The sequence below is a fragment of the Bactrocera neohumeralis genome, chromosome 6, assembly GCF_024586455.1.
Source record: "Bactrocera neohumeralis isolate Rockhampton chromosome 6, APGP_CSIRO_Bneo_wtdbg2-racon-allhic-juicebox.fasta_v2, whole genome shotgun sequence".
NCBI classification, from domain to species: domain Eukaryota; kingdom Metazoa; phylum Arthropoda; class Insecta; order Diptera; family Tephritidae; genus Bactrocera; species Bactrocera neohumeralis.
The window spans coordinates 50,134,255-50,159,931 of record NC_065923.1 but is presented as its reverse complement, the minus strand read 5'-3'; the positions used below and the strand labels follow the sequence as shown (position 1 = coordinate 50,159,931).

The 25,677-nt window shown below is 35.1% G+C and overlaps 1 protein-coding gene and 1 long non-coding RNA gene across 8 annotated transcripts in view; one reads left to right on the top strand and one right to left on the bottom strand.

Annotated features, from left to right (window-relative positions):
- LOC126763448 (MOXD1 homolog 2) overlaps window positions 1-24,988 on the top strand; it is a 137,919-nt gene extending 112,931 nt beyond the window's left edge. For all 6 annotated transcript variants that reach the window (XM_050480968.1, XM_050480966.1, XM_050480964.1 and 3 more), the window contains 4 exons: window positions 1,927-2,089; window positions 2,593-2,728; window positions 12,227-12,395; window positions 15,109-24,988. In XM_050480968.1, the coding sequence (XP_050336925.1) occupies window positions 1,927-2,089; window positions 2,593-2,728; window positions 12,227-12,395; window positions 15,109-15,432 (792 nt within the window). In that variant the 3' untranslated portion in view covers window positions 15,433-24,988. The remainder of the gene's footprint in view (window positions 1-1,926; window positions 2,090-2,592; window positions 2,729-12,226; window positions 12,396-15,108) is intronic.
- On the bottom strand, window positions 2,044-25,515 carry LOC126763471 (uncharacterized). 2 transcript variants are annotated; one of them, XR_007667620.1, is made up of 4 exons: window positions 25,202-25,515; window positions 2,585-2,780; window positions 2,242-2,474; window positions 2,044-2,139 (listed from the first exon to the last, which is right to left on the bottom strand). It is a non-coding gene; the product is annotated as an uncharacterized LOC126763471 (long non-coding RNA). The 2 variants fall into 2 exon arrangements; XR_007667621.1 differs by having other exon boundaries at window positions 2,242-2,470.
- Between the last annotated feature and the right edge of the window lie 162 nt (window positions 25,516-25,677).

Here is a 25,677-nt window from a genome sequence, read left to right as displayed (position 1 = left end):
TGACCACGCATTATTTTCCTGATGTGTGGGAATAAAAAGAAGTCATTGGGTGCCAAGTCAGGGCTGTGAATTCGACGTTTTGGCCGGTGAGGGCTGGTTTGAGCCCAATGATTCGGTCTTCTCTTGTTCGTCGAATTTCTCCGAAGACTTCAGGATCGCTGGCTATAGGATGGTGCTTCATAACAAAGATTTTAGTTCATCGGTCTTGCGTGCACGTCGAAAGTTGTGAAAAATGATCGCACGAAAATGTTCACGAGGGCCGATGAATTTTTTAATTATCGGGGCGTTGTCGCTAAATACCCTTCATAGGTGCATTTCTGTTAGTAACTATGTGTTCAGTTTGTATGGAAGCTATATGCTATAGTAATCCGTTCTAAATAAGTTTTTTAGAGATTACATTGTTGCCTTAAAAAATAACATATATCAAATTTCGTGAATATATCTTGTCAAATGTGAAAGTTGTCCATACAAGAACTTGATTCCGGTCGTTCAGTTTGTATGGCAGCTATATGCTATAGTTAACCGATCTGAACAATTTCTTCGGAAATTACATTATTGCCTTAGAAAATAACATATACTAAATTTCGTGAATATATCTTGTCAAATTTGAAAGTTTTTCATACAAGAACTTGATTCCGATCGTTCAGTTTATATGCCAGCTATATGCTATAGTTAACCGATCGGAACAATTTCTTCGGAGATTACATTGTTGCCTTAGAAAATAACATATACCAAATTTCGTGAATATATCTTGTCAAATGTGAAAGTTTTCCATACAAGCATTTGATTCCGATCGTTCAGTTTGTATGGCAGCTATATGTTATAGTGGTCCGATATCGGCCGTTCCGACAAATGAGCAGCTTCTTGAGGAGAAAATGACATTTGCAAAATTTCAAAACGATATCTTAAAAACTGAGAGACTAGTTCGTATATATACAGACAGACGGACAGACAGACGGACATGGCTAAATCGACTCAGCTCGACATACTGATCATTTATATATACTTTATAGGGTCTCCGACGATTCCTTCTGGGTGTTACAAACTTCGTGACAAACTTAATATACCCTGTTCAGGGTATAAAAATGTCAAACTTTCCAATGGAAATGTCAGATTGCACCTGGCAACACTTAGTGTTGCCTAGGCCAGAAATGTATATAGCAGCCTCCGTAACCCTTCGTTTGATTCTCATGAGGACTTCCACGTAAAACTTTGCATTGAATGACCAGCCGCTCGATCGTTAGCTAGGATCGTCCTCTAACGAATCCAATCGGTACGCTCCGAAGTATAGGCGCGGCGGAAGAAAATCAGTCCTATTAATTTCCGGACAAATCCTCTAAGAGCAGCAAGAACTTGTCGCTTGAAGAAGCTGCTAGCTATCTGTTCTCAAACATTCCAAGCCACCCGAGTACAATTTGCTAACTCGCGAATAACTCGAAAAGTATTCCTCAGGTTTACACAATTTTTTTCAGAACGTATTTCTAAGATATTATATAATACTAAAAATATTAAAAAAATAGTTTTTGAAAAATTCTTATTACTCCTAAACCTTAATTTTATTGAGATATGCTGCTAAATAACTGAAATGTTGACTGTAATATAATCTGAAAAGGTATAGTTAAACCGACAAATTTCGATAGAGAAATCCATTTTAATAATCGCAATACTCGTATATTCTGGCTTAATTTTACTGAGATATTTAAAATTCTGACCCATAGTCGTATTCCCAATTCAAATCTAGGAGTAACAAGCCTCTTTTTTATATTGAAAATTGTATTGTACACGAGTACGCTTATCGTTTTCCAGCTGTTAATATGTGGTAATAAATATAAACTTTAATTTTTATACTTTGAAAATAATTAAGCCATAATTTATCAGCAAGTTATTTCCTCTGGATTAGACTAATGGGAAGTATAATAATTGCAGATTCGTCAGACTGAAGAACTTTTTCCAATCGTAATGGACACCAACATCGACCCAACGTATCAAGACTTTCGCCATCTGCCTGCTCCCGTGCGGTCTCTGCCTGGTGATCGACTTATTGCTGAGTGTATTTACGACAGCTCCACACGAAAAGCAATTACCCTTGGTAAGTAGCCATTACAGAAGAATCGTATTACAGGTGTGTATGTATCGGCTCTGTGAATAGTTAAGCCAAACAACAAGAGTAAAATTGCAAAATGCCGGTAAAGAAAGGCGCTCCATATTGCGCTTTCAAACTAATCGCTTTGAGAAAGTTACCTATGGCTGCACACAGCAATAAACTGCCTACAACACTTCCATAGGCACGCAACCCTTTCCATATTGCTTTGTTCAAGCGCTTCGAAAGCACCGCTTTCATTGACGTGTTTTCCGTTTCATCCTTTTATACCACACATACAAATGGTATGAGCAGAATATTCAATTTATATACAAGATCTCGTGACTCTTGTGTAACTAACTAACATATGTGTACCTTTTGTTTTATCGTCTATCTACGAAAAAAATCTACTTTAGATCCTGGTAGAATACTTTTATATCAAGCATTTTCACATAGGCTCTTTTTTGAATTTATAGCCATCGTTACATTATTGTTATTACGTACCGTTGCAGGTGGCCTGACTATGAAAGAGGAGAGTTGTACGGTACTGACACTATATTACCCGCGCCAAAAGGAACTTACTACATGCCACTCCTTACCAAGTTTACCGACGGTGCTCCACTCCCTAGGCATTGAGGAACTCGCCACGTAAGTTGCCAATTTATTTAAATTTACCGAAAAACTTTTCGTCCATAAGAAACTAGAAAGGGAAAAAATATTTGAGTAAATTTTATGGTAGCGTACTTTAGTAGAAATTCCTCAGTTTCAGTCTTTTACAGAAATTTTAAGACATGTTGAATTTAATGTAACTAAAAAAATCGATATCGATATACCTAAATATAACAAAATTATCAGAATAATGTGATTTATTAAACAAAATATAGTAAGTAGTATCGAACAAAAATCATACGCACGCCCCTTATAACTGTAAAAATTGGACAGTGGCGTAGCTTTGGCCACTCTTACATGAAATTCTATATCTTAAAACTGCTCGACCAATTTCAACCAAAATTGGTATACAAGTACAACATTATCATGGCATCGCTAGATTACGGTTTGAAATGGCGAAATCGGATTACAAGCTATAATCCGACAATTTTGAAACCGTGTTCTAACGATTCCCATAGAACACAATTTTAAATCTCATTCTCTCACTCTCATTTATTATTGAAGATCATATCGGAGAACTTCTACATATTGTGAAGAGATCATTCAACCTCGATACCGAAACTATAACTTCACTCCGAATACGAGGATCTCAGTATATAGTATAAGGCTGATCTCCGGATCAACACTTCCCTTAGCCTACTTATTTATCGTATTTTTCCATATCTTAGCAAAAATAAGTGAACGTACATTAAATCTTGTTCACACTAATTGGTGGTGAAAATGGGTTAAATCAGTCAACAAATACCATCCCCCAACATACTACATTCAATTTAATATAGATATCTCAGATATACATCAAAATTTTATTAAAAGAGTCACTCTTATGTTAAGGTATGTTTTGAATTATAATATAGCGGGTGACCCCTTAGACGTACTTCTTTCAGATGTTTTGACAGATCACGCGTGAGTTGTGTCAAGCTGTCATGTTATGTTTTTTCAGTATTGTTTGACATTTTACCACGGAAAGATGTACGCCTTAACAACATTTACAAATCGTTCAACTTAATTACAAAAATTCACATTCTGTTCAGAACGTGCGTTTCACTCAACTTATGGTCAACATAATCGGCCTACTGAGCATATTAATCGCAACACCATCACCGATCTTGAAACCCAGCATTCATTATTGGATAATAATTCGCAGAATCTCGGATTGACGTATTGAACTACTTGACGCATTTTACGTCGAGATCTTAAGTTGAAAGCATACAAAATACAGTTTGTGTAAGAGCTGAAGCCGCTCAAACTTTCCAAGCGACTTCGCTTCGCTCTATGGGCTCTTGAAAAGTTCCAAGAAGTTCCGACGTTTTCGAGCAAAATTTTGTTCAGCGATGAGGCATATTTTTGGTTCAATGGGTATGTAAAGAAGCGAAATTGTCGCATTTGGGACGTAGAGCAACCTGAAAAAGTTCAAGAGCTGTCATTTCATTCAGAAAAAACAACGGTTTTGCGTGGTTTGAGGGCCGGTGGATTCATCGGTCCATATTTCTTCAAAAATGACGCCGCTGAAAACGCAGCCGACAATGGTGATCGTTATCGCCCCATGCTAACTGACTATTTGATGCCTGAAATTGAAGTTCGTGACCTCGGCATCATTTGGTTTCAACAAGACGGCGCCACTTCTCACACATCGCATCAATCAATGGATTTATTGAGGGAACACTTTGGTGAGCATATAATTTCACGTTTTGGGCCGGTCGATTGGCCACCAAGATCGTGTGATATCACACCGTTAAACTTTTCATGGGGGAATTTGTATAGTCTAAAGTCTGTGCGGACAATCCCGCTTCGATTCAGGCCTTATAGCAGAAGGTAACGCTTGTCATTCGCCAGTTACCAGTCGAAATGCTCGAACAAGTCATCGAAAATTGGACTCAACGGATGGACCATCTGAGACGTAGCCGAGGCCAACATTTGAAAGAAATAGTCTTCAGAAAATAAATATCCAAGAATGTTCTTTCGAATGGTAATAAATATTTCCCCTAAAATTTTAATTTTCTTAGTTTTTTCCTTAAAAACGAAGGAATGTGGAAATGTGTCATCTTTTATAAAGATTTTCGAACTTCCAGTTGACTTTATACGGTAAAAATCGGTCAATGTGCTAGTTATTTTAATGAAATTAAGAGGGCTTGTTTTCTAATAATATATAGTTTAGTTTGGTTACCTTGTGTCTAAAATTGATAAAATCGGACAAAAACTTGCCTTAAGCCTCATATAACTCATATTTACGATTTGTAAACATCCGACTTTACCCCACATATGTAATCTGCCTGAACGAAAATATAACTGCGAAAATAGTTTTTGGGAAACAGATTAAAAAATAAACAATCCATTAATTGTTCTCCTTTTTTGACCCTAACATATGTATATACTAAAAACTCTAAATTAACTCCTTAAGGCAATAATCAGCCAGCCAGCACAGACAGCCCGAAGAACTTTGAAAAAAATTGGGCCACTCACATCTATTTAGTAAAAGGAACCAGTGCTGTCCAAGAAAAGCTTTGCAGCTCGAGGTCAGTTTTCCAGTTCTAACATGTGAAAATTTGTCAGTTAAGGACCGGAAGCGGGTTATATGATTAATGATACAAAGATCAATCGTTAGCTTCCTAATAGTAGGTCATAACATTGGCTTGGTCCAGCGAAAAGATCCAACAACAACAGGTTAAATAAACATGAAACATGGCGATCCCAGACGTAAAATACACGGAAACTGCAAAATGATGATTATGTTAATATTTTGCAAACATATTTACCTGAATTTGTTTACCCTATAGACCCTACTCTATATTTTAGCTTGATCGAGATCCGAAACTCCCGCCTAACTAGTGCAGTGCTACAGTGGTTTTAAAATCAACTATTAGGCATTTGAAATGGCCAGCACTTATTCCAAATCTCAATTCAATAAAAAATTTGTGAGTTTTTATGAAGAGAACTCTGTGCTAGCTCGATTGAGCCCCAAAATCTTCGAATGAGCATTGAGAACATGTCAAACTAAACTGTATATCAAAACGAATAAGTAAAAGATCTTTGGTCAAAATAATCAAATTTCAAAATTATCCATCAATACTGTGCAATGAGGTTAAGGCGCATAACTAACTAATCCCGTTCTTCGAAATATTTTTTTTTAGGTTGATAGTGCCATCTGTGGCAAACCTCTTATCAAAATAATCATTAGTGTTTAGTAAACGCGTGCCTTTCTGAAGTACATAAAGTGCATTCGGCGATTTTTACGAAATTATTCCAGAAAGAAGTTCCATTAAATTTTGTGTGCGGAATCAAATTTATATTGCCGACACGTTCAGACTGTTGGAAAAGGCCCTTAATAATTATTTGTCACTAGCAAGTGTTTTTGATTGGTACAAATTATTCAAAGAGAACGCATTGACGACGAACCACGTCCAGGACGGCCCTCAACATCAACTGATGATGAACAAGTCAATAAAATAAAGGAATTGGTGCTTCAGAATCGACAATTGAAATACAGAGATCTTTTTGACATCGTTGGAACATCAGAAGGACCATTGAACACCATTTTGAAAGACCATTTGGGCCTAAGAAAAACGAAAGCACGATTGGTGCCGAAATCATTAATTTTTTTTTCGAAAAACAGCATTGCGTTAACGTCTGTGAAACAATGCTTTCCGACTACCAGGATGTCATTAAACGTATTATTACAAGCGATGAGTCTTGGATTTATGTTTTCGACCCGAAAACAGACAATCAATCGGCCGAATGTCGTGGCAAAGGTGAGCTCAAAGGAGTCCAAAAATCAAGATTATGTTGACAGTTTTCTTCGATTATCGAGGTGCGGTGCACACCGAATTCCGTCAGACCGGCCAAACTGTCAACAAGTAATACTATTTGAGTGTTATGCGTGTTATGAGTGTTTGCGCAAAGCTATTCCTAAAAAGATACCGGAATTATGGGCCGAAAACTCTTGGTTTTTGCACCGTCGCATACTACAATGATTCTTCGTGAGTTTTTCGCCACATTTTGAAGTAATATCGCGACGCAATCACCGTATTCGCCTCATTTGGCTCCTCGTGACTCCTGGTCATTCAACAAACTCAAACGACCGCTACTTAAGTCAATTGAAGACATTAAACGTGAATCCCTATGCGCATTGAAGGCTATTGCGGAAATTGACTTTAATAACTGTTTCGCGGATTGGAAAAAACGTTAACACAAGTGGGGCCAGAGGGATTACTTTGAGTGGGACGACATAGATTTTGAAGAATAAACTAAAAATTTTAAAATTTTTAACAAAACCTTACTATTTTTTGCTCATAGTATGTAGTATGTTCTATTTTGGCAAATGCCGACCTGTATATTAATTACTACTCTTAAAAGTGGTAGATTTGCGTAGGTAAGGGAATGAAATTTCTTCACAGATATCAGTGTTGAACTTATACAGGTCGTTGCCAAAATTTAATTCACATACATACACACATAGTATGTATTTCTATCTATAAAAGTGTAGCATCGATGAAAGCAGTTGTCTGCTGTAGAACCGTTACACATAATCGGCGCCAGTGCCGTCAATGATAAGGCAAAAATAAATTTATTTTCGAAGTGCATTACAGGAGTTGCTCTTCAAACGAATGCAAATGCTCAAAGGAAGGATGCGCTTCATTACTGTGAGATTTCCAATGGCATGTTGAGTGTCGCTTGCGGGTCAAAACAATGATTAAACAAGCTGTCGTTCGTAAAATTATTCCAATTATTGCATTCACCAATCAACTTTGCCACCACGAAACGGGTGGATTGCTCTGGACGCCATGCAAAATTGCTAGCTCGCTAGCTCTACTCCACGTCACGTTAGCTCATCTATATACACATATGTGTAGTATATTAAATAATATGTATTTAACATACATACACACACTCAAATACATTTTTATTTATCGTTCGCCCATTTGTTTGCGTTCATTTTTGTTAGCGTGGAGTCGCACACATACTATAGATTTGGTATGCATTTGATAAAGCGCATTGGGATCAATCTGCGGCTGCAATATTTTACTGCTTCGTACCGCAGCAAACCGCGCGGACTCAGCCGGAAGCCGCCCAAAAAGGGCAGAGCGCGTAAAGGGTGTCCTGCTTTGAGTGTTGGGTGGTCAATGGCACACTCTCCTAAAAATCAAAAGCATCACAGCTACCACCTTCCATTCGACAGCAGTGACTATTGCCAGTACTTCCCAATTTCACAGCATACTCGCATACGGACAAACACTTTGTTTACTATTATTTATTTTTGTTGTTTCCGCTTCACGGTTGCGGCACAAATTGTGAGAAGGGAATCATAAATTAATTAAAAGAGATTTGTATGCGGCTTTTGAAGGATTTTAGCGACGGCCGCACTCTGTTCATACTCACGCTTTCGCAGACTCACGATGGATGATGGAAACTTGAGGGCGACAAATGGTAGAGAAGTTTGTAATGAAACGGGGATCTTACCGCACCCATCGACTTATACAAAATTAATTATCCTAATTGTGTGGGCGATGCAAGAACTGCTCGGTCGGGCTTTCGCTTTTGGCTACATGTGTAGATATCTACCGGTGGAAAATTGGCTGCCGTTGACAGTTGGCTCACATAAAGCAGAACGAAAATGACAAGGTTAAAATCGGATATAGCTGCACTCACAAATAAAGAGTAAAGATTTGGCTACACATAAAATGACATGAAAAGCTGGGCTACGCTCGCGCAATTTAGTTTTGCTTGATTATGTTCTTGAATTTTAAACAAATTTTCCTAATATTTAATCATGCATTGTTGCAATATGCTTTGAAATATACAGTTATGAACATACATATGTCTTTCAGCTTTTGTGGTCTCTAAATCTTTTTCGAATATGTCAATTATATGGGATGGATAATCGATTACTTTCGGTAACTAGACAATGAGTAGCAATATTTAGGTGGGTTTCCTTTACTTTTAAAAAGTGCAAAATAATACGGTAAACTAAAGTGAAGTGACAAAAACAGAATTTATCTTAAGTCTTTTTGTTTTCTAATTGCTCGGAAACACAACCCCACGCTTTTCCAAATTTAAAAGTTTCCGGTAGTTGAGGTCAGTTAAATCCAATATACATGTTTCGGATTTTTAAAGTTTGCGAAGATTACGTGCAAACTTTGGTTTTTATGTGGTTACGAGGTTTGTTCCAAAATTATGACGAAACTTTTATTTCTTTAGAAAATCTTAATTTATTCATGAATACTTATTTAGTCCCCATGAAAATTAACGCACCCAGATATAGTGTCTTTCTACCAATTTCCAATCTTCAATCAAAGCTCTAAAAGTGTATTTTTTTGTAATCTTGCTCCTTCGATTGGGAACAAAAAAATCAGATCTGAAGAATACTATGGCTGCGCCAATTCACAATAGTCATGCATAATAGTCATTCTCAATAAATTGACCGAATCTGCCGTTCATATATCACTATATTCTGCAATGGGTGCTCTCTTGGCTTTGCATATTTCGGTATAGGAATTTTGCATTTTGTGTCATCGTGCAATCTTGCAACGCAATTTCCAAAATATCAAGCCAGGGGCTCAGGGGCTCAGGTGTTGGCAAAATTTTATTTAAGAGGGGGGAAGGAAAAAAATTCTTTTCTTGCGAATTTATTTCTTAAATATACATTGAGTAATTTTATTCGGACCAGGTGGAGAAAGACCTGGCTTCGCTTGGAATATCCAATTGGTGTAACGTAGCGAAAAGAAGAAACGACTGGCGCGCTGTTGTTAACTCGGCTATAATTGTATAAGCGGTGTCTACGCCAGTAAAGAAGAAGAAGAATTTTATTCGGACCTTTTGTATATTAAGCATGCTTTTGATAATCTAAGGCAATTTTTTCATGCAGAAATATTGAAAGCTAAGTCGGCAACAGAGCTTTTCCCAGAACATCTTGAGAAAAAACACTTTGCGGTGTTCACCAAAACTCGGCTGGAAATTATCCGAAAATAACAAACCAAGTTCTCTGATAATTTATTTTTCGTTCAATTAAAAATTTTTGGCGGCCATTTAAAGTGAAAATTGCTATTTTTCACTAAAAAATTTCGCCATTTTGTGGGTGGAAAACACACTTAATATAAAACAAGAAAAAACGTTAACTTCGGTTGCACCGAAGCTAAATACCCTTCACAAGTGCATTTCTGTAAGTAACTATGTGTTCAGTTTGTATGGAAGCTATATGCTATAGTTAACGGATCTGATCAATTTCTTCGGAGATTACATTGTTGCTTTAGAAAATAATATATACCATTTCGTGAATATATCTTGTCAAATGTGAAAGTTTTCCATACAAGCAGTTGATTCCGATCGTTCAGTTTGTATGGCAGCTATATGTTATAGTGGTCCGATATCGGCCGTTCCGACAAATGAGCAGCTTCTTGAAGAGAAAATGCCGTTTGCAAAATTTCAAAACGATATCTTAAAAACTGAGGGACTAGTTCGTATATATACAGACAGACAGACGGACATGGCTAAATCGACACAGCTCGACATATTGATCATTTATATATATACTTTATAGGGTCTCCGACGATTCCTTCTGGGTGTTACAAACTTCGTGACAAACTTAATATACCCCGTTCAGGGTATAAAAAAATACTAAACGATAGGGAAGGTATTTTATATGTCAAATTAGTGTACAAAGTTTGAATTGAATAGATCAAGAAGTTTCGAAATGACAGTGAACACGGACTTTGAAAAATTAGTTTTGAGAAAAACGCGTCTAAAATTTATAAACTAAAAAAGTGGCGAAAAAAAATTACCCTAAAATTACTTGTCAAAAGTATGTTCAATAATGTACAAAAGAAAAATAAAATTAGTCAATCCATATTTAAGAAATAAATTTCGCAAAAAAGTCATTTTAACAAGCGCCTTGTTAGTAGGAAAAGATGAGTTTAATTAATTTATATGAAAGAGTTATCTATATTTCCGAGTAAACATCAATCATTTTATTAAAGCCAACCGGATGTTTGATATTTTTTATAATAGGTACATATGTATATGGGAACTAAGAATATTATTGATCGATTTTATTTAGTAATAAAATAAAAGAATCAGATTGGATTCAATGTTATTACATGATGGAGATACATTTTTAAATCAGTCTAGTAGTTCCAGAGATATAAGATTTCACCCATATTAGTGTACGGTCCCACACCAACTGTCCAATTTTAGCACACACTCTTACGAATCCCTTCCGGCTTACCTTGGCTATGAAATTTAATACACCGAACGTATTTATTCATTGAGTTCTCACACTTTTAGTAGTTTTGGCTCTGTATGGAATAATTTTAAAAAGACTTGGACGCAGCAAGTTTGGTCTTTTTTATCTCTAGTAGCTTATATATTTGAGGGACGCGGTCACACAAACTTTTTAAAAAATTTTAAAACACAGTAGTCCTTTCCATACCTTTTAACTTGTTGCCATTTTGAACGTAGTTGATTAATTGGTTTTTACATATATACAAGTATAAATATAAAATTGTTTGACTTTCGATAAGTTGACAGGTGACATATGTACTAATAATGGTTTGTCAAAAAAGTATTGCGGTATTTTTATTGAATTTTTTTTATTGAAATTGAAATGAATTTTTGATGACTCATGCCCAGCTCTTGATCGATGCTACGGCTGCTACTATGCCGGTCTCTTTCGACCAATTCATCGATTTTATCGCAATTTTCGACGACAGGCCCTCCGGAGCGTGGCGCATCTTCGACCACCTCTACACCAGAACGAAAACGTTGAAACCATCCTTGTGCGGTGGAAATGGAAATCGGGTCCATAAACTGCACAAATTTTATTGGCGGCTTGAGATGCATTTTTGCCTTTATCGTAGTAGTACTGTAAAATATGCCGTATTTTCTCTTTATTTTGCTCCATGTTTGCGACGCTATAACTCACGAACGACTTAAAAGAAATGACAATCAATCAAACACGTGTTAGCGCGTGAAATGAGCTTTCCAAAAACGTATAGCATGACCCGATGCGACGAACAAAAACTAGAACTACGCGCTTTCAGCGCCAACTAGCGCAAATACCGCAAGACTTTTTTGACAACCTATATACATATGATACCAGTTAAGATGTGATTAGAAAAATAGATATTGAATTGAAAAATTAATTTGTCAGTTCATCATTCCACCTCGAATTTGCGAATGTATAAAATATTTGGTTACATCTGAACTTAGCAATTACAAGAGTATAAGTATTCGGTTACAAACGAACTTAGAACGAACGAACGAAAACTTTTTGTTTTCGAACGAAAGAACTTTTTGTTTGATGATTCTTGAAAATTCAAAACATTTTGCTCGCATCATTCATAAAATGGACTTTTCTTTCTTGGCATTGCATATTCCATTCCAAAAGTTTGCAATTAAGATTTACACAATTTTCTAAGCCAACCTTTCCCAGTTATTATAAGTTATGGATTGTAAGATAATATTTTATAATGTTGATTGATATTTCAGTGATTCCAATCCTGTGCTGATTTCTTCACCCCCGGAATTGGCTGGCATGACGCTGGAGGCACGATTAATATCTTACGACTGGCAAAATCAGTTCGATGAGTTTCAAGAGGCAACTAGAAGTGGATCTTTTAAGCCACTTTGTTGGGGCGCAAAAAATCATGTCATTCCAGTAAGTACTTATCATATATAGCATTTTTGCACACTATCGTACTCGGAACCAAATAGAATATTCTTAAAATCCAATAAATGTAGCTATATACACTAGGGTGCTTCAAACAATTTTTTTTAATTTTTTTTTCAACTCTTACCCTTTTAAATGTTAGTGATTGACAAACAAGAAATCCTCCCTAAAGATAGGCGCTGTAGCTTATATATTTTTTTTAGGTTCCCATACATTTAACATATGTAGGAATTTTCGTTTTTTCATTCAAACTAAAATTTAAACAACTAATTTTCGCGTCTCAAAATTAACCATCACATATTCAGAAAGTTCACTTTTCAAACTTTAAAAATTTCTGTTTGATTATCTCTATTAGGCGATAAAACACAGTGATTTCAAAAAGCCAATCTTTATGAATATGTCGATTTAGCCATGTCCGTTTGTCTGTCCGTCTGTCCGTCCGTCTGTCTATATACAAACGAACTAGTCCCTCAGATTTTTGGGTCCGGCACCCGGTTGCAGTGCAATTCCACATTCAACTGACAAAGTCAGTTCTTCCCGCATTTGGGTTTCAACCACAACCACCACGATACTCCCCGAGAGGCCAGTCCGCATGAGCAGGTTGGAGTTACCTCCAAGGGCTCCTGCTCCCCGTGGTACCAGAATTAAGTCTCCGGTCAGACCTCGTAGCCGAAACTACTACCAGTTGAGCTTCCATACGGCTCTGGACTGGTGGCCAGGGGTTGGACCCCATACATACATCACATACACGCACCAATCAAACAAAAACTAAACCCTAATTCCAGCTAACCGCCTTCGCCGCTTAAATAATTCACGCGCAAACGACCCTAACTGCTCGGTATTCCGACTAGTGGAGATCACACCACTAACATCTAATCGTCCATCAGTCCAGCTAATCCCCATACCAACCAGATCCCTAATGTCCGAGTACATCGGGCACCCCACAATTAAATGCGACCAATTTTCCGACCCCGCCCCACAAAACACCCCGACTTATACGAATGTGTAAGGGAAAGGAAGGAAAACAGGCATGGCCCAGGCACCGGTCACAACTTATTGGCATCACATGAAAGCCGTATGGACGTTATTAACCATGGCACATTAGAAAATGCAGGCACGTAGGCATGAAAGAGACGCTGGTAAACCATCTCTGTTTCTGTCCGGTCTTTTCTAGAACTCGGCTTAAATGGAGTTTCGCAGATCAAGGGACTGGTTGAAATATATTATTAGAGTTTGGTTTCAAGTCTTAATTCAACTTCACATAGAAGCGTTGACATTCTAAACTGAACTTCCATCTGACTTTAGAAAGGATCTGTAGGTCTACATATGACGTGACAGTTGGCCGGTGTAACCTAACCTAGTATAGAGTACCTAGGCACACGTAGGTTGCCTTTTATATTTCGGGATTTGGCAACGCTTGTGTCGCAATCTTGCAATTCACAAGTTAATCGTAAAGCATGACATTTTTGATGTTATATAATACATACTCAGAACGTTTTGGCACTCGAGCACTATTTGTGTTGTCTACAGTAAATTAAAATATTCATTTCGGCCAAAAATGGAATTAAATCCCAAATATTTTAGCGTGATTACTTTTTACAGCTTTCGACGTTTTACGATGGAGCTGCATCGAATACCAATGTTTGTCGATCGAAGCCGTAGATCACTCTAAAACGAATTGGGTGAAGATCGTCCAAAATCAGATTTTGTACCGGAAACTACTGATGCAGGGCTCAAACTGATATTACAAGACAGTCTTATCGTGAGGTTAAGACAACTATAGGCATTAATGGACCAGCATACATTCAATGAACATATAACTATAAAATTTTTTTTTTACTTTGGATTGATAATTGTGTGGGATCAATTTGTCAATTGCTGAAAAACGGTTGTTGTGTTGCGGCATAAAATATTCCTGAAATAATATCGAGGAATGGTGTCGAGTTGACAGTCCTTGACCAGATCAAAATCCAGGTCCGTTCCGGTTACTTAGACCCGACTGTAGTGTGAACGGTAAGGAAAGGCTGGTCCCTTCACCATGACAATGCCAGCTCTCACACATCGATTGAAACAACTGCTTTTTTAAGCACTCAAAACATCGAATTATTGAGTCATACATCGTATAGTCCTAACTTGGCCCCAAATGGTTTCTTTTTGTTCCCGTGCGTAAAAATAAACTACGAGGTGTACGTTTTTCGACACCCAAAGTAGGGGTTGATGCGTTCAGAACGATCTTACTGGGGAATATTTTGAAAAGCAATAAAGCGTTTTTCGAAGATTAATTTGTTTTTGTTCTCTAACCCCGAAATATAAGAGGCAACCTTCGTATAGAAACGCCAAATCAAATGTCCTTCTTCCTCATTACACATAATTTGTATATGAGTACGACACCCGCTTCCTTTGCTCAATGTAATCTAGACACAAAGTTACTGACAACATTTTTTAGACAGATTTATTCGAGTTTTGCAAATAGAACAGTGGTTACTGTAACCAATGAAAATACTTGCTTCCATAATCTAAAAAAACGAGCAGCATTCGCCACTCACTCCTTTGTATCAAAAACAAAAGTATTTTAATTAATGTTGAAATTTACTACATTTCCCTCCATTATGGAATCCTATTTCTGCTTGCTTTTTTATTGCAAATCTTGCGCTGCCTTCCTGCACTGAATTTTGTTTTTTCTTTGTTTGTGTTGTTGCAGGGCTCAGAGTACCTCGAAGGATACAGCATAAACATAACAAAAACCTTTAAGCAACATCAATACTGTAAACCAAAGCAACGCTCATTTGTCGCCGACAGTGTGGGGCAAACGGATCTTGAGCTGCCGGTACTTCATGAAATGGACAACAATAATATCATTGAAGGAGCGGCACGAAGTAGCCGCAGTTCAGCAGCCACCGAAACGCAAGGATTAAGCAAAGCCGAAGACTATAGTAGAAGTTTTGTGACAACTTTCTGGTATGCGAGCGCTTTGCTTATTCTACAGTGGCACAACCGATGGTCCCTAACTAGAAGCGCATTTTAAGCGTTCGCATTCCAATACTTTCATCTGTCCAGCCCCGCGACGCTGACGTCATTACGTGTCCTCCACTCTACCCAATCCTCAGATGAATTATGTAGCTGCATGAATTTCTAATTTTGTTACCCTAGTGTGTAGTAAGTTATTGATTATTTTTACAAAAGTTTATTGTCGAATTGTAGACTTACGGAAACCATAAGCGTATTACGGCGTTATTAGTTAAGTACACTCATAACTACATACATACATACATACCTACATAATATATATACATACATACATAAATAAAATAGCGATAATCATACAATACGCTAAAACCATAAGCATTAAAAATCGGTGAGATTTAAATGGAAAGCAATAATTAGTTATCGAATACTTGTTTGTGACTCGATATTATACATTTATACAGTACTCGTATTTAGTGTGTAAAATCGTTACTTTGCATGTAGTATTTTAAGATGGTGCAAATATAAATCTAAATAACCAAATACTTTACATTACTAATGTTACAGTGTGTGAAAAATACTCAAAATTAGATCTAACTAGCAATTACCTATCTTACATTAAGCCGACAACTATTTTGTACGAGTGTATCGCCAGTGAATTAATAAGCTGACCTTCCTAGATCGACAGTGGGCGCAAAATAAAATCATATTTTAAATTAAAACTAAAATAATTACAAATTCAAATATTTTTTTTTTAAATTAATTATTTTGAATATTTACATTTTTAATTAATTAATTTTTCATAAATGTAATTTAATTGCTGTCAAAATATGTCTAAATTTTGTGCTCAATGTCAAGTTTAGTGTATCTTGTTATTAATGGAATTGGTCTGATAGCCATATATATTTATTTTGTTTTCATGAAGTATATAAATTTGGTACAAGATATACCTTAAATTAAAAGGCTGAATATTTAGCAACAGGCTTACACACAATGCTTTCAGTCCAGTTGTGATTAAGCAAATACCTTTATTTTAATTACTCGATTTAGGCTTAATTCTCCCGTCCAAACTTAGTTAAAGATAAGCCTATGAGGTTCCTGATAAAGATCGCAACATACGGATGTGGTACTACCGCTGCGGTGCATGCAATCAAAACACCGCATTACACCGCCCCACGCACATATAAGCTTCTCGTTCCTGCATAAGACCCGTATTAGGTATTTATGTTTAGCCATAAAATAAAATCAATAAGAAATAAAATCTTTTAGCAAGCATATTCCAGTTTAACGGTCCAGATGAATGACAGCGGTAAGCTAGAAAATGCATATAAAAGGTATTTTTTTAGACATGTAGTTTTCAAGAAAATATTAAATGCATATAATTTAATATTATGGCCAAAAATTTAGCTTTATTATAAAGTTAAAAATTTGCCATTATGTTTTCAAAATGATTTCGCGCAAATATCCGTTTCGGTGGGTTCGATTAAATTCCAGCCGAGGCGCTAAATTTTCGAACTGTTCTTGCAGCAATTTGGACCGAATATTCTTATCTAAGTCGCCGAAAAATAGTCCAGCGGTGTTAAATCGTACGATTTGGGAGGCTACGCCACAGGCCCCCGACGAAATAGTGCGCTCATTATTCATTCGTTATGAATGACAAAGCAAACGAAGTTGTTCAAGTAACAGCTGTAAAAAGAACCAACCGCAAAAATAATATAGTTTCATTGAAATCCACACATCTGAAAAAACTGCCGTTATCTATAATTGCAAGCAAAATTGTATGAACTTTTTAACCTCTCCAGTATGAGGGCTGTTTTTAAGAAAATCTGAGCACGTTCACATATTATCTCTGTGAAGAAAGCCTTATAGGAATTCTAGTGACAACATTTTGATAGTAGGTTTGACATTTTATAGCTCCAGTCGGTCAGTTTGCAGAGCAAGTGCGAAATAAAATTTCAAGGAACGACACAGTTAATATCGCATTTTATACAACTAAAGTTGTTTCGTTGTCCTTTGCAAAATATTTGTACATTTCTCATAAAATCGTGATATTTTGTTATGAGTTGCTTTGTTTCTTTACATTAAAGTTATACATTTATATAATTTTATATATTATTTTATAAATTTCTATTTAAAAAAATGAAAAATTTGCGTTAATTATCTGTATACTGATGTAGTATTAGGTATTTATAATATATAGACATATGTTGTATTTAGGGTTGTATATGCGTCATATATGTAGGTCCACCGGAGAACCAAGCGACTAATACTAGTAGCGAAATTGCCTAATTCTTTAAGGGTGTTTTTAAAATGGCCAATCTAATTTTTCCGACAATGGCAGCATTTGACAATGTTATAAAATGCTGATTTTTGACAGCTTTCATAATAATCAAAAAGTATAAATAAATGCCGCCCCAGTATTTGTTATGAAACTACAACAATTTGCCAAGACTTTTTTGTAGATCCGTCAATGAAAATTTGCGCCAAAGACTTGTTTTTTGTAATGATACATATCGTCACCTAAAATGCAAAATAACGTTCCAAAAAAAAACCGAAGTCGCTGTCCGATATAATAACCAATATCATTTTATAACCAAAACTCAAATTTTATTTCAATATGAGTGCATGATAACCAAGATCTAACCATTTTATAACCAAAACTCAAATTTTGTTTCAATATGAGTGCATGATAACCAAGATCTAACCATTTTATAACCAAAACTCAAATTTTGTTTCCATATGAGTGGCTTCTATTATATCCTTTTTCCTTCGGCTGTAAAGTTTTGAAAAGCCATGTTACGTTATTTTCCATTTTGGGTGAAGATATGTACTATATATGTATCCTTGCAAAATTTTTCTAATAACATGCACGGTCAATCCATCTTACCGCTTTCCTTTGAAGTTTGAACTGTACATCGGTGTGACCGGCAGCGAAAAATTAAATTGTTATCTGTTCTTAAATGACTCGAAAGATTATCGGACAATTGTTGCTTTTTGGCATAAAACATGGCGAAAAGGAAAATCTCATTTGGGGTCAAACCTCGCTTTCAGTTGACATTTTGTTTAGTTCAAAAATGCTTAGTCTTAAAAGTCCGCTGACTATTCATATTTGATTTGAGAATAAAAAAAAAATTGGACAGAGAGGCCAATTGGACTAAGTGGCCACCAAATCCGACCCAAAGTATTCAATACTAACGCGCATATACCTATTGCAAATAATAATAAATAAAAGCTAATATACTTAGTATGAAACTCATAATAGCAGTAGATATTGTAGTGAGGTGTTTAGTAGTGAAAATAAATGTGAGTATTTTGAGCAAACTATTTATAAATATGAGAAATTATGGTTAATGCAAACGTATGTGCATAAATTTATAAAATATATATTATACATAGTACATATATACTTAAAATATTGCCGTCATAAAAATACACTTTCACGCAAACGTAGTATTGTGTGTACATGAAGTAAGGTTAGAAAACTATCGTAATCATTTTTTATACAAAAAACCGAGTATTTGGACAAATAAAATGAAAAAGGAAATAAAAGAATATATTTTAAGAGCGTCATAATGGATATGCGAAGAAAACACAAAACAATCAAAACTGTTGAAAAATAAGCATTCATATATATAATTACTTATATACATGGGTATATATGTACCATATGTTACATATTAATGATATACATGTCACTACGTACATACACACTACTTGTTAGTCCTATTGAATCAAACTTGAAATACTTATGTGAACTATGAAGTCGTACTGCCGAAGAGTATGCGTAAGAGAAACTTACGACACAAAGAACCTATTAGGAAAACTATATAAGTAAGTTAAAGTGTAGTGTAGCTCACGATGAAAAGCGAAATGCCATATGAATACTTTATATACCTGCGAGTTGATTGAATTTATTAGTTTTATCCCAACTTACAAATATTGTATACTTACTAAAATTTAGCTTGAAAAGCTTAAAGTTTTATGTTCCTTTACTTAACTTCAAATTTATTTAGATATTTCAATTATTGCAGCTTGATGCAGTTTTTGAGTGCAAAAGGTGAGATCTTACAAATGTAGCGTATGTGTAAGAACTACTAGGTGTAAGCATATGGACGCAGAATCGAGCTGAAATATTTTTTATACCACATACAAAAATACTATTTACGATAGAGTATGAATACTAAAATACATATATACATACACTACAAGATATGACGTGCAGTAGGTATAATTTGTAAAGTCGTCACACTTCTCTCCACCTCTCAAAGTGATACTAAAACAATCAGTGGCCGATCCACGGGGGGATGTCAAAAGTCGCTTCGAAGATTTTGATTCAAGTTCAGAAGAATTAACGAAGTAACATCAATATTCGAAGATATTCAGAAATTTAATAATATGTTAGAAGAAAAACGCCTCCAGAAAAAGGTTCCGAATCCGCCACTGAAAACCATGAACTTCGGTTGAATATACAAAGTATTGATTCGTAATTTACTCAAATGTAATGCGGCACAAAATTAAAAAAATATATATATTTATGCAAAAAACTATATTATATACATATATATGTTTCAGTGCAGTTTATAGAAAACTATATATCTGTTCTAATAAATTTAAAAACATATTGATTAATTTCGATTTTGATGTGATCCAGTTATTACTTACCGATAACATTATCAACAAAGAGTACAAGTTATTATTTGAAACACAAATTGAAATCACTAGCAATTTTTTGTGTTTCAGTATCCAAGTATAAAGGCTTTGCTGTAGTCATAGACATGTAAAAATGACAATCTTATATTATGTATATATAAATCTTCTGACCGTGTGTTTGTAATTGAACTGCTCCTAAACGGCTGGACCGATTTCGATGAAATTTTTTGTGTGTGTTCAAGGAGATTCGAGAATGGTTTAGATTCACAATTTGGTCCACTGGAAAATGTTTTTTTAAATTAATTTTTTATTTGTAATTAATTGCTAATTTTGGAATGTTTGACCGATAGATTGCGCTACCATCGCAGTATCCAATATTCAAACCTTAAATTGGCATAAACGTGCAATAAACAAAACGATGCCAAAGTAAAAGGCGACATCTGTAGACAAGTTCTTATAACGTGGACAGAGTTGTTCGTTCTTAAGTAATAAATTGGGTGATTCAATACATCTATGGGTAGCTATAACAGGCAATTTAAAATTGCAAAAGATCTGGCATAAAAAAATAGCGGAATAACTGAAGTGTTGATAAAAAGGTCTATTAAAATTTGAGATATACAGAAATCTTTTCGAAGCATTGCAAGACTGATGCCATAACCTTGCCAGCCGATTTTTTTGTCTTCCCACCGTTTCTTAATATGCAGTCCACCAGGCTGACAATCGATTGGACTCGATTGATTTCACTGTTGCACAGCCCAAATTCAATAGTATTTTTACCCCAAAACCCAATTCTTTCTTAACACACGAAATGCTTTTTGATGTATTTTGTTGCTTCACCAAAAATGCGATTATTCCTTAACTAATACTTATAATCTAACTAGTAGAAATCATATAGTAGATGGTATTAGTAGTACTACCTATGTATCACAGTAAAACGTGGGCGGGTCTTCTAGTTTTATATATAAATGTGTATTTGTTTGCCAGTAAATTATTTATTTTATAAAAGAGACGACATAGCAACATTTAATAAGGTTTCAACTTGATTTGACAGAAAGTACTGGCTGTTTGTGTTGATCCAGTTCCAAGTCAAGCTTCTTGCGGTGACCATCACTAATATTTGGCGATTCATCTAAAAACAAAAAAAATTGTTTTATTATTAGATAATCTGGTGCCTGATCGAAGCCTTTTTAAATTAATAAAATGGCGGCCTCCGGCAAATTTTTCAGCTTTTCGGAAGGAACCAACAGTTATTTGTTAATAAAAAATTTAAATTAAAAATGAGTATACACATACATACATACATATGTACATATAAACATCAAAAATAAATTTCATCGAAATGTACCAAGCGGTTTTCGAGCTACAGTTCAAAAACATAGCTTTGAGAAAAACGCATTTGAAGTGTTACACGCACGTTCCAGAGCGTCCGAGAACCGAATGTCGAACAAATCGAAAAGTATTTTTAAAATTGGGGAATTATAATTTTCTCGTCTTAGCATCATTGGGCAATGTTTTCAAAATAGTGACTTTTGACAGCTCTTTAACGAATAAAATAGTTTCATATAATGTCATCCTTGTATTTGTTATGAAATTACAACAAATTGGAAAGCTTTTTTCTTAGCTTCTGTAATGTAGGTTAAGTTAGGTTAATCTAGTAGGCCCATTAGCCACGCATAGACCAATTTGATCCTTTGCGATACCAGATGGAGTTTAGTTGCTAGGTCCAAGAGTAGTAGTCATCCCTCAGAAGGCCTGCGCTTGACGCGAATTTTAACAGTCTCTCTCCCACTGTATCATACCAGATGTTTACAGCGTAGCCATTGCGGAACAAGTACATAAGAGATACTCCATTGTTTCCCTCAAATTTTAAGATTTTTGTGAAAAATGCCTAAACTATTTTGCTAAATAACTTTAATTGGATTATTGTATGAATAGCCCAACTTAATAAACCTATTTTACTTATAATTTTAAATAAATTGTTATTTTTGTTAGATCCTCCCTCAAATTTTGACAGTTTAAAATCTTCAAATATCTTTGTGAATCTGGCAGCCCACTTTCATGTTAGCATTATTGAATAGAAGTTTGCATTCTTTAAAGAGTTTCGAACTGAAAATGGTCAACGGGTTATAATTTATTATTCAAAATTTTATTATTTTATTCTTAAGCGAGCAAAAGAAAATCGAAAAAATAGCTTGCTTGAAAAGTGGAGAAAAGTGTTATGACTACAATTAGTAATGCAGCAAATAGGTAGTACTAAACGTAATCTAAGAATTGAAAAAAGGTTTGAAAAATGTACTTGCTACGAAAAATTCGTTATGTATTGAATGATTGATGAATTGATGAACTATTGTTATATTTATTTACATGTAGTACTTCTAACTAAACAAAATTTTCTCACACTAAATATTGTATTCATAGATGAACCTACCTATTAACCTTACTAACTAAAATTTGTGGTACGTATCAATCAACTTTCTGCAACAAAAATGTTACCAATGCGAAATGAATGAAAGCCTAAGCAATTCCTAACGACTTATTGATATTATTAGGAGACATAACTTAAATGTGTGTTAAATATGTGAAAGCAAAGCAATAAGTTTGATTTTGTAAGAGTACAGTAAACGGTAAGCTAAGAAACGGATGCGGATGTGCAGTAGAAAAATGGTTAATCGAAATATATTACTATTTAAATGTAATGTTTATTTACATACATACATAAACTACATAACATATACAAGAAATAGTATGAGTGCATAAATGTCGTTAACAAACATAATTAAAATAAGAATTGTAGTTGCAAAGAAATTGTATTGAAATAAAATGAAAACGAAAAAAAAAACAAAAAACAAAAACAAAATCAGAAATACAAATACATACATACCTTATACAAATTTAACGATTAACAAACGTAGTCGTGACGTGTTAGCATTAGTAGTAGTGTAGACCGCCATATACTCATCGATGTTTGTGAATACCGAATATCCGAATATCAACACACCACCTCAACCGCCCCTTCTAGCTATCAAAAACTTAAATAACATACTTATATAATCACAACAAACGCGTTGATACCCATACTTATATACACAAATAATAATTAACTAGCTGTTCGCACCGAACGGTTCGTATGTGTATTTCTATTCCATCTTCATTACCATATTTTTGGAATCTTTTTTTTACCATTGTATGGGTATTCTGTGCTACAAACAAATTGTCTTATTATCTTATCTTATTGAGCTACTTCAAAAGTTTCATACTACAGAATGTTTAAGTCTAAAAAGGGTGCTTTTTAGACAAGTGGTTTTCAAGAAAAGATAAAACGCATATAATTTAATATTACGGCCCAGCATTTAGCTTTATTATAAAAATAATGGCTTGCCATTATATTTTAAAAATTATTTCGGGCAAGTGAAGCTCAATTTTCGACCAATTTCTGCAGCAATTTGGTCGGTATATCAGAAAAACCGCTCCGAATATTCTCTTCCAAGCCGTCAATCGTCTCGGGCTTATCTGCGTAGACAAGCGACTACACATAACGCCACAAAAAATAAACCAGATATGTTAAATTGCAAAATCTTGGAGCCTACGCCATAAACCCAAGATGCGAGATAAATTGCTCACCAAAAATGTCCTTCAATAAACTGATTGCTTCGTTGGCGAAAAGGTCGTTCACCTCAACATTGCCAAATTCAATAATAGGGGCATTCCTAATTGACTGTAACATTATGGCCGGCTTCATTTTTGAAGAAATATTGAGAGGCAACAATGCCTCTGCTCTTAATGCACACTAACATTGACTTGTTTAGAATCTAGTGGCGTCTCAACAATGGCTTGTGGATTGTCATCACTCCAAGTGCGACAATTTGGTTTATTAACTCACCTAACTACTAAAAGTGAGCTTCATCGCTGAACAATATTTTCTTGTGAAAATCGGAATCGGTGGTCATCTCGTTTTGGGCTCATTCACCGAACATGTGCTGCTCGTGATGGTCATTCGGTTTCAATTCTAGCACGAGTTGGATTTTTTAAGCCCTCAAAGCCAGATCCTTCCACAAAATCTTCCATAAAGTAGCTACAGCTCCAATGGACTCAATCGGGTCTTCTTTGATAATCTGCTCCACAAGAGCAATAGCGTTTTCGTTGTGTAATGCATGGTACCTTCGAGAATGCGTATTATGCACAAGAATAAAAGAAGCTCGAAGCCGATCACTGAGTGCTCGTATTATTGACTCTACTGGGCGATTATATCGACCGAATAATGAACTCCTGAACCGTACCATTATTTTTGAAACAAATTTGCACCATTTGAAAACGTTGTTTCGTAACATAAGTCTGTTCATTATGAACTGGAAGCCAAATTGAATTTAAATCAAGTTACAGCAGCGCAAAGATCAAGCCCGAAAAAAGTATCGCCTTATTGAAAACCAGTTGTCTAAAAAACTCTTTACCATTGTTCTAGTTTAAAAAGTTGTTTATTGGACCCTCTCAGACCTCCATAATTGTATTAAAAAGTCAGTTCCGTTCGAACTTGGAAAAAGTTCTTAGAATTAACAATTTTCCTCTATAAAACTGTAGCATCCTTGCTTTTTCAATTCAGTCCTTTGAAAGGATTACTATGTATCTTAGTTACATACATACATACATGCATACACTTACATGCATTATTATATACATATACACATACATATGTAGTTGTGTACAAATAAATAAATAATACCCATACATACATAAATACATACTCATAAATGTTAGATGCCGCACGCACATATATAGAACGAACACCTACAAGAAACAGTAATACAACAATAAAATAACACAAGTTCGAAAATATTCGAAGGTACCGCAACGCACTTTTATAACTACTTGCAGTATCAAGACTACGTTTCTTTAAGCAGGCAGTGAAAGTTTAAGTTACATTCTGCTATTGGCTTGATGATTTTGCGATAAAAATAAACTTCGGATTAATAGATTTGTTTCAAACGCATTGGAAAACTCAGCAGCAAAATATATAATTCCGTTTTATATTTAAAATATGCTCTTTACTTTTGTTTTGAAAAAAAAAAATATAATAAATATACAATTAAACAACAAGCCTGATTACTAAACGAAAGTATTCATTATCTTTAATGAGACACAACAAACTTTAAGTGTATACTATCAAAAGGTGCATACATACTTACATATACGAGTACAAGTACTTCCTGTAACAATTTACTGCGCTGCCTAGAAACAGGCGATAATTCTGGGTTTGGTGCTTCATTTCCAAATATCAAGTGTCAATCACAATTTTCTCTTCCACTTTACTTATTCCCGACCAGAGTTGCAAATAATGCATTCAAAAATTATTTAATTAACATTTGTACAAGTATATTTTTTTAACCGTTTTGAACTCGAGCTCACGCAGAGCATTTCCAATACTCCGGAGCACTGTTTGGCAAACTTAGGCCTCCAAACGATTTATATTTTATCAATTTTTAATTCTGATTTTGGCATTATAAATTTAAAATTTTACTATTTAATTTAATAACACAAAATTTAAAAATCGTTATATGTGACCTGGTCTACTCAAAGGGGGTTTAGGTGTCAAAAAAAAGGAGAACAATTAATGAGATAACGAGAAACTGACGATTATTTTTAACAGCTTTTCCCAGAAAAA